Below are 9,615 nucleotides of genomic sequence, written 5' to 3'. Positions count from 1 at the left end.
TGCAGTGATTTGCCAGAGCATTAAAAAATAATAATTATATTAAAAACATTGACATATTACTTGGTTAATGATTTCTTACTTGCTTTTCAGGATATATATTGGAAAGCGCCTAACAGCTCATCACACCTACTAAAGAGGGTGGTGGTGTTTGGACATCTGTRTACAACGTGGCATGCCTTAAAATGGGACCTTCTGAAGACTGAGGRAGACGTGATGTGCAGTTTTGACTGAGCGCCCCCACATCGGCAAAGAGAGTTCAAGATTTCTCTTTGCCGCGTTAATGCCTCTGAACTCATCAGCGACCAATCCACTGCTCCTTGCTGTAGTTCCTGTCCCTGGAGGTTTCTGTTTTGCTGCTTTAAAGCTGAATTGCAGTTTGCTTTCATCGATTCACCATGCTATTGATTGAATTCAAATCAGACTTGATTTTTTTTCCTTTGAACAATGAAACAAGGGAATTTGTGTGCAATTGCAAGGAATCACCTGCTTAAGAGTGCGAGCACGTCCGATGACTGCACACTTGTATGTTAGTAAATTGTGACTCCGTGTAAACCAAATGTTWGCTTGATTAGCACTAATTTGGTTAATTTATTCAGGAGAAACACTGATGACCCAGATTGATGTAAAAATTAGGAAAAGTGGACTTCTAATAAATGGAAAGGAAAAAGATGCAGATGAACACAATTAAAATTTTATTGAACTTTGGTCAAAAATAAACAAGTGAATACATTGCCACCATGTTAGGAATCAATGGACAAAGACAATGCATTATTATGTGTTTTTAATGTCGTTAAATGTTTTGTGTAGTTAACCTTCGTTTCTGCATTCACAACTACAAAGATAAGATCCACATTTGTGATATGCGGTTCAAATTCGGGTGGTGTCCCTAATAAATGGAAGAAAGGAAAAAAAAAGGGCACATGGATGAGGCCTGTCTTTATTTCCTACTCATTACAAGATTTGGAGGCACTCAATTATTACATAAAACTGTATGTGTGGTGTGCAATTATCCCCAGTCGTGTGTTTTCCTAGACAGCCACAGATRGCAGCAGTGTTTGAGGACATGAGTCTATAAAATAGGATTTACAAATAATGCACATGAGGTTCGCTGAATGTTTGGGGACAAAACTTGTAGCTGTCACTGATAAAAGTAGGTATTAAGGCTGCAGATTCCCTTTGTCCTGGACTCAGTCTTGTTGCCTTCCAGTTTCCAGCCTGCATCCTAAAACATCGTCAACTTTAATCGCTGCTCGTTGACTTTCATGGTTCCCAATGGTGGCTCTCAAACTCACTGCCCCAAATTGTATCTCCTTGAGAAATTTGCTCGAGATCTGCTCAAAAGACAGTGGTGTGATTCAACAGTTTTTTTTCACCTCTCTAAAACATAAAAACATGCAAAGCAATAAACATGTTTTAATACCATACTTCTAAAATTTAAAAACACATCTGTAGTTTCTGTAGTTTTAGTTTCTTTTATTATGTGGATGACAAGGTGTACTTGAGTAGATACAGTCAGTGAAATGATGTCACTGTATTAAATGGGGTAAAATAAGAGAAGGGAAGGAAGAGAAACAAGTCCCACTTGCCAAACTCATGGCCGCCTCCACCATTAGTTTGACCTGAATACAAGACCAAATGGGGGAATGTTACACTTGGGCTTATTGGCCATTAATCCGTGCTTCACAGGACCCAAAAATCTCTGAAAGATGGATACAACCTTGACAAGACGTCATTGTACGGACTTCCGAGAGTTCTGTTGTTAAATCGTGAAATGAAGGCTTAAAATGTCAACACAAACACCAACGTTCAAGAGTTTGACCTCTAGGGAGTGCCATTCCATCAATTAGACCCGAATTGGGCTTTCTGGGTCAGGGGGCGTGTTGATTGCCCTGGTGCCAAAGGCAAAAAACAACCTAAGCTCATACTCAAAAATAAAACAGGCCTATGGATCAACCTCCTGTGGCAAAAAAAGTAGACACGTGCTTTCGAATTCTTCACCAGGAGGACAACAAGGCTGTTTCTTCTTATACAGATAGACAAGTAGTAGGCTTAACTACACAGGTATGGTAAAAGCCCTATCCTCTGGAGCCCCAAATCTTTTAGTTGATTTTGTCCTGGAAAATGTACAAGTTGTTGGTGGCTGCCACAGCTATCACGTTATCTTTGGGGTGCCAGGCAGTGTGAAGGATTTTCTTGTTGAAGTCCAGGCTGTCCACGCTGATCTCATCCTTCTTCCGCTTGCCACCGGTGGACACTTTACGAGGTTTGAGCGTAGCCCGTGGTTTGCTGCTCTCCCGGGACGCCTCCAGTGTGATGTCCCGCCTGGTGTTGCGGTCGAACATTCGGAAGAAGTTGTTGTAGGAGCCGGTCATGATGGCACTTAYGGAGAAAGAAAAACAAAAAACAATTGATCATCTAACCTGGCTTGCCATAAAATAGAAAAAAATAAATGACTGAGGCCGAAAGACAGAGTTCGATTGAGAAACAGACGATGTGGCAGAAGAGAAATGTTATCCTATCCAACAACAAAGACATTTACCTGTCACTGCCATTCCAGCAGCACTCAAACTTGTCAAAGATGCAGTCGTTTTCATACAAAGAGCAGAGTTTACTGCGAAGATATTCATGGACCTGGAACAACACAAAGCCATGATTAAAGTGAATTATACCGGCTTCGCACAAGACATCTAGAAACATTACAAGGATTTAAGACAAGATTTCTTATCCTGACAAAAAACGGGGTCAGTTTATGCACCTGATACGTCTCCACTGGCCTGTTCTCCATGTTGAGGTCCCACACTTTGACTGAGAGGTAATCCCGTGTCATCATATAGCGTCCACTGTGACTGAACTTCACGTCCGAGATGGAGGAGATGATCTCCGAGAAAAAGGATCGGCTGCTTGGATCCTCAGGTTCCTCAAAGACTAAAAAAGAAAACAATAAACCCTGAGATTATTTAAGGGTAATCCTACTTTATTTGCCAAAAGTAAATGAGATTATCTAAATATTTCATTTTCAGTATTTCGAAGAATATTTTAGCGAAGAATGCAAAAGGACAGTGGTGCTTACACTTCGAGTGCCTATCGCAGAGTGCCGCTGCTCGCATGTCACACAGGCGAATGGTGCCTTTGCTACTGCTGTACACAAATACATTGCATTGGTGTGGATGGCACTCAGCAGCTGTGATTACTTCTGTCAGTTCCTCCATGTTGGCGGGCTTGATGTCTACAATATCTGTAAACACACTGTTAAGGAAATTGCCATCTTATGTTTTCGCAAAAATACGAAGCACAAACTCTGCACCGCACAATCAAAATCTACTTTTTTGACCATGAAAAGGATACTAAAACTTCTGTCTGTGATTTCCAAGTGCCATAGATTTATTCTTAGGTCATCTGCAGAGAGGTAAGTTTCATGATCACTATTTACAGAAATGGAATTAATGTGATAGGTGTGCGCATTTGCAAAGATCCTCCGAGGGCTTGCTTCTACCATGAGATCCATTGGCATCAGTACAGGTACCTGGAACGTGACAAAASACGAGCTTTTAAATGTTTGCAACGCTTTTGTGTTTAAAAAAAGTCAAACGAATCGCAATTGTGGTTAAACATACCCGTAAAGAGGTGATTCTAAAGGGATCTCTGAGCCGCCCATCTTCATCTTTCAGGTTGTAACCTTCTGCTCGTTTATCTCTTTCACTTATTTTCCACAATTTGATAGTTTTATCTGACAACAAGCGAGGTTAACAGGTAAACTTGGGTTGCCAATTTTACTGTCTTTGTCAACACAAAAATAAATAAAACTCTTACCATTTGTTGAAAGTAGAAAGTGAGCAGCATTTTGTTGGGGTAGCCATCTTATTTTATTAATTTTTTCCTCGATTTCTAAACTTTTCAAATAGTCGAATTCTGGCTCGTGACTCTGAAAAGTGCTATAGACGTTATATTCTCCACGCAGGTGCGGACGATTCTTAGACTGAAACAAACAATAACAGAGAATAACAGAAACAGAATAAGTATGAGTCACCAAGGAGAAACATTTGTACACAGCTCACTTCTGATATAATGCACTTCATTCTGTTTGTCATCACGGATGAATCTTACCTCCTGCTCATGTTGAAATATCACTACTCGTCCACCTTTGTCTCCAGTTGCAAGTAATTCTCCAGAATAGTTGAACTCAACAGTTGAGATTATGTCAGCTGGAAAAAGACAACACAGTAAAACCAAAATGAATAGATCATGGCAGATTAATGACTGCAGACTAAGGAAAATGCATTTTTCATAAACCAAAATGGACTATCTGGAATTTAAACAATCAACAATACCAATTTGGCTAGCAATAATCTGCTTTTTTTAATCTAAAACATTCTTTTAACTAGCTATAATACACTTAACACAAAAATACACTGATGGAGATATTTGAAAGACCAGATTGTTGTTGCTGAAACAAAGATCTGTATGCTGGCCTGTTTGAATAGCATTTGCTAAAGCAGAAACAGAAGTGCTGCTGTGGACACTGTAGCTTTCAAATGCCATGAAAAAGAGTTTCTTTATATATTTTTTATATTTCCTATTGACAGCTAAAGATGACTCACACCTCCACTCGCTGTAGCTTAGGCCACACCAACAATCCCACCATTTTCCACATATTTTCACCAGACCCAACATCAGTTTAAAGCTACACACCACATCATTTTACATACATGCATTATTCGATGACAAAAAGAGCATTATTCTCACCAGACAAAGCTGAGTTTCTCAGCTATTGAAAAGGAAATGTAAAATCTTTGAATTCAACTGCATATACACATCTGGATTTACAACTAGTAATAATTTACTGCATAACTTAGAGACAATTTTGACACCATAAGACTCTTTTATATACATTTTCCCACCATTCTTTGTTCTGATTAGTCTGTTTAGTTTCTTCAATAACCCAAAATATATAGTTTTTTTTTTTACTTTCATAGTTTTTTTAACATGGCCTAAATGACTAAAAATAACTATTATGCATAAATAAAAAAAAAATGCACATTGTGTATCCAGGATACACTGTATAAAAATCTGAACCCCAGTTTAAGGAACTGGGAACATTTTTTATCAGCTCCATTGGTTTGGTTTGTTTTTCAAATGCTATTCTGTATAATTACATGCAGTGAGTAAATTGCAAAAATCACAATATCCATTGAATAACCACAAAATATCCTAAACAGAGAATAAAAATGAAGCTACAACTAAGGCATTCCTGCCAGAGGAAAAGACTGCACAAGTGCCATCAGGTAATTAACAAGAACGCRGGGAAACTGCATACATATAAATAACATTACTGTTGTATTAATTCATTATAACATTAAAGGTCCAATATGTAACATACACAACAAGGTACATATTCAGTGTGCCACTGAATATGTACTAGGTATACTACTGTTTGCATAGCAAAAATGAATTAATAACATGAGCCACACAAACATTATTTTCTTCCATATTTAGTTGGTTGCAAATTGTTAAACCCCTTCCACTAAATAGCAACTAAATGTAACAATTAATAGTGAAAGAAAATCTTCTAAAATGGATTTGTGTGTGTGTCTAATTCACAACGATATCTTTAGCTATTTAGAATCCCATTTTTCATTCTTCCTAGAACAAAGGTTGATAAGCGATGTCACTTTTGCTATTTATTGTGCTTTCAGCAGCAGACGACCTAAACTTTTAATCGTTATGAGTCTTAAGTTTAATTTTACACAACAAAAAGGAAAACTACCACTACTACAACTAAAGTACTGCAGGAAATTCTTTGAATGTTACCTCCAAAATTAATACTCAGATAACTACAATACTCATATATGTATAGAACAATTGAACACGTCACTTTTTTTCTCAGTAAATATATTACTAGAGGTGCTAATGACATGAAATTTTCACCAGATGTTGGTAACAACCATACATACAAAGAAATCAAACCATAAATGTCCAGAAATTAAGTTATTTGTAATAATGTGGAATGGCACAGGGRAAAAGTATTGAACACACTTACTGAAATTTATCTAATACTTTGTACAAAAGCCTTTGTTGTCAATGACAGCTTCAAGATGCCTCCTGTATGGAGAAACTAGTGGCATGCATTGCTCAGGWGTGATTTTGGCCCATTCTTCCACAAACAGTCTTCAAATCTTGAAGGTTTCGTGGACCTCTTCTATGAACTCTGATCTTTAGTTCTTTCCATAGATTTTCTGTTGGATGCAGGTCAGGTGATTGGCTGGGCCATTCCAGCAGCTTTAGTTTCTTCCTCTGAAACCAACTGAGAGTTTCCTTGACTTTGTGTTTGGGCTCATTGTCTTGCTGAAATGTCCAGCCACGTTTCATCTTCATCATCCTGGTAGATGGAAGCAGATTTTTATCAAGAATGTCTCTGTACATTTTTCCACTCATCCTTCCTTCAATTATTTGAAGTTTGCCAGTACCATATGCTGAAAAACAGCCCCACACCATGATGTTCCCACCTCCAAACTTCACTGTTGGTATGGTGTTTTTGGGCTGATGTGCAGTGCCATTTGACCTCCAAACATGATGTGTATTCTGGCATCCAAACAGTTCAATGTTGGTCTCATCTGACCAGACTATATTCTCCCAGTATTACACAGGCTTGTTTAAATGTTGTGCAGCAAACTTTAAAGGAGCTTCAACATGCTGTTTCTTCAGCAGTGGAGTCTTGCGTGGTGAGCGTGCATACAGGCCATGGTGGTTCAGTGCATTACTTGTTGTTTTCTTTGAAACAAACGTACCTGCTAATTCCAGGTCTTTCTGAAGCTCTCCACAAGTGGTCCTTGGCTCTTGGACAACTCTTCTGATAATTCTTTTCACTCCTCTGTCAGAAATCTTGTGAGGAGCACCTGGTCGTGGTYRGTTTATGGTGAAATAATGTTCTTTCCACTTCTGAATTATGGCCCCAACAGTGCTCACTGGAACCTTCAGAAGTTTAGACATTCTTCTGTAACCGATGCCATCATTATGCTTTGCAACAACAAGGTTGTGAAGGTCTTGAGAGAGCTCTTTACTTTTACCCATCATCAGATGGTTCTTGTGTGATACCTGGCCATCAWTTGGGACTGAACCAGCTGATWTTAACTTGCACTGACAAGGGGCAGGCTTGCTTTCTAATTACTGAGAGAGTTCAGCTGGTGTCTTGGCTTTCCATGCCTTTTTACACCTCCCTTTCTTCACGTGTTCAATACTTTTCCCTGTGCCATTCCACATTATTACAAATAACTTCATTTCTGGAAATTTATGGTTTGATTTCTTTGTATGTATGGATCACTTGGGTTGTTACCGACATCTGGTGAAAATTTCATGTCATTAGCACCTCTAGTAATATATTTACTGAGAAAAATGGTGACGTGTTCAATACTTATTTTACCCRCTGTATCTGGATAAAATGATTCTAACAGCTCTCTGGGGTTTACACCGAGGGACCTATAGGACATCACATTAGTATGGACTGCTGCATTTGTTTGCATGTATGCATGTATGTATGTGTGTGTGTATATATATATATATATATATAAAAGCAAGCAATTTATTGAAATATTTAGGGCAAGTGCTTTTTAATTAATTTTTTTACACAAAATGGAGGTAATTAAAATGACAAAACTTGAAATAGTTAAAAAGTAGTGAGCATGTTTGTTTGAAGACATGTTTAGTTTAAATTACAATAGTTTTAGAATCTTTTAGAATTGGAACATTATTATTAACACTGAAGTCTAAAAGATAAACAGCAATTACATAAAGGAACCTGTATTGATTATATGTTACAACGGCTTGCCATACCAGGAATGACTAGTGAAATTGTGCTTTTCTGAAGAAACAAGAAGCAATGGAGTTTTACGGATCTGCAAAGGACGTTCAAGCTTAAAAAAGCCTGACCTTGTTAGCTTTTTAGGCTCAACATGTTTGAACGCAAACCTCCATGATGTCACGCTACAATTTATAGACGTAGCAGATTGACGTCATGGCCACACAGTCGCTCCCCTTTTTAATAGTTTAGCTACTTACCTAGCATGCAGCTAATTTACAACGTAAGGGCGTTTGCGCCATTGCTTCGCGAAAAAAAAAAAAAAAAAAACTCGCACCGAACACGACACTTGCCTTTTACTAAAACCCGTGCATCCATGTATCGTTACCCCGTAAAACCCACAGAGCACCCCCCATCACCATCAGCAGTCGTTTTAGCTTTAGCCGCCGAGCTAGCGTTAGCCACATACCTTCCGCAACATCTTCATCTATCGCTCCTTTCACTTGGGAGAAACACCACTGAAAATCATTTCCTCCTGCAACTCCTGCGAAAAGAACACAGCGTTAGCTCGGCTCTGTCTCACTCCTTCCTCGACGAAGCGGCCTGACAGTGACACAGTTTGACAACTTAGCTCCGCAGAGCTAATGTCGCCTGGCTAACTTGCAGATTCAGGCCATCACACACAACCAAGAAGAGAGAAAGGTGGATCCTTTCCCCCTCTCTTCCACAAACTCTCTTACCCGCCATTGCTTCATTTAGCAGCTCTTGTTGCACACAGCTTCCGACGCCCAGTCAAAACAATGCGGCTTGCTTGGGGGGAAATAGAAAGCATCCACAATCAGTGTGAAGACTCGGCTTCAGATCTGTCAAGACCACGGAAATTATCCGTGATTTTTTTTTTCTCTTTCCAAAATGGCGCACAGTACATGGAGAAATGACGTCATGCACACATGCCACATCCTGGCTCCATCCATCTAAGCCTTTCATTCTCCTATGCATCACTTTCCACAACACTTATATTTTATTTCAATTTTTTTCCACGCGCTTCCCTTTATTTCACTGATTTGCATGGTAACGCATGCTATTCACGTCTTGTTTTAAAGACAGCACCGCATTTCTCTGATGAATGTCACAAATACTCCTCTCACAGCACGCCTCTTGTGATTTAATTCAGATTAAAAAGAATACAATTCAAAGAAACAGCCAACAAAACATAATATTTAATTTCTGACAATGTAGTCACAAGGAAAATGTCTTTCATTTTGTTTCTAGCACTGGTTGAGTAGATGAAATAAATCTGTTTTTATTATSCTTCATTTAGACTATAATAAATGTAAATTATTTCGCAAAATGTTAAATATTAGGTGTCACTTTTGAGAAATATACTACAGAAATATTTGACAGAACTGGGTGCCCCTGGTTTTATTCCACARTCAAATGGCGACATCTAGTGGTCAAAATATAGAACAGCAGTTTCGCGAGTTTGAAATTGGTCGTGTCTGCGAAACAAAAAAAGGTTTGGGTTTTAAACAATGGTTTAATGGTTTATAAAATACGAATAATGAAATTTAAGCTAAAACGTTTAAGTTACTTTGAATTTCAATGGAAAGTAATTATTTGTTGAAAGGGTAGCATGCCACACAAATTACATAAAAAATGACATGAGATATTACATAAACTTCCTTATCATGTCCAAATTAATATTGAAGATAACTGAACATTTCTTAGGCAGTTTTGCAAGAATAAAAACTGACCCAAAATGTTCGAGTTCAGAGTAGGACTGAGATTGCACATCTCTACAGCTGATTAAGCACATTTATGGA

The 9,615-nt window shown here is 38.3% G+C and overlaps 2 protein-coding genes across 2 annotated transcripts in view; one reads left to right on the top strand and one right to left on the bottom strand.

Moving 5' to 3' along the window:
* bnip3 (BCL2 interacting protein 3) overlaps nt 1-914 on the top strand; it is a 10,522-nt gene extending 9,608 nt beyond the window's left edge. Inside the window, exon 6 of the mRNA XM_014002155.1 lies at nt 91-914. Within this exon, the coding sequence (XP_013857609.1) occupies nt 91-133 (43 nt within the window). The 3' untranslated portion in view covers nt 134-914. The remainder of the gene's footprint in view (nt 1-90) is intronic.
* Nucleotides 676-8,697, bottom strand: LOC106513328 (protein phosphatase 2, regulatory subunit B, delta). Its single transcript, XM_014002110.1, has 10 exons — nt 8,533-8,697; nt 8,262-8,336; nt 4,105-4,202; nt 3,811-3,976; nt 3,615-3,727; nt 3,346-3,523; nt 3,071-3,235; nt 2,756-2,925; nt 2,540-2,631; nt 676-2,379 (listed from the first exon to the last, which is right to left on the bottom strand). Exons 1-10 carry the CDS (start codon nt 8,537-8,539, stop codon nt 2,100-2,102), a joined length of 1,344 nt encoding a protein of 447 aa, XP_013857564.1. The 5' UTR covers nt 8,540-8,697; the 3' UTR covers nt 676-2,099.
* Between the last annotated feature and the right edge of the window lie 918 nt (nt 8,698-9,615).

The sequence above is a fragment of the Austrofundulus limnaeus genome, unplaced genomic scaffold, assembly GCF_001266775.1.
Source record: "Austrofundulus limnaeus strain Quisiro unplaced genomic scaffold, Austrofundulus_limnaeus-1.0 Scaffold0, whole genome shotgun sequence".
NCBI lineage: Eukaryota > Metazoa > Chordata > Actinopteri > Cyprinodontiformes > Rivulidae > Austrofundulus > Austrofundulus limnaeus.
This window is presented reverse-complemented; position numbering and strand designations above follow the sequence as displayed.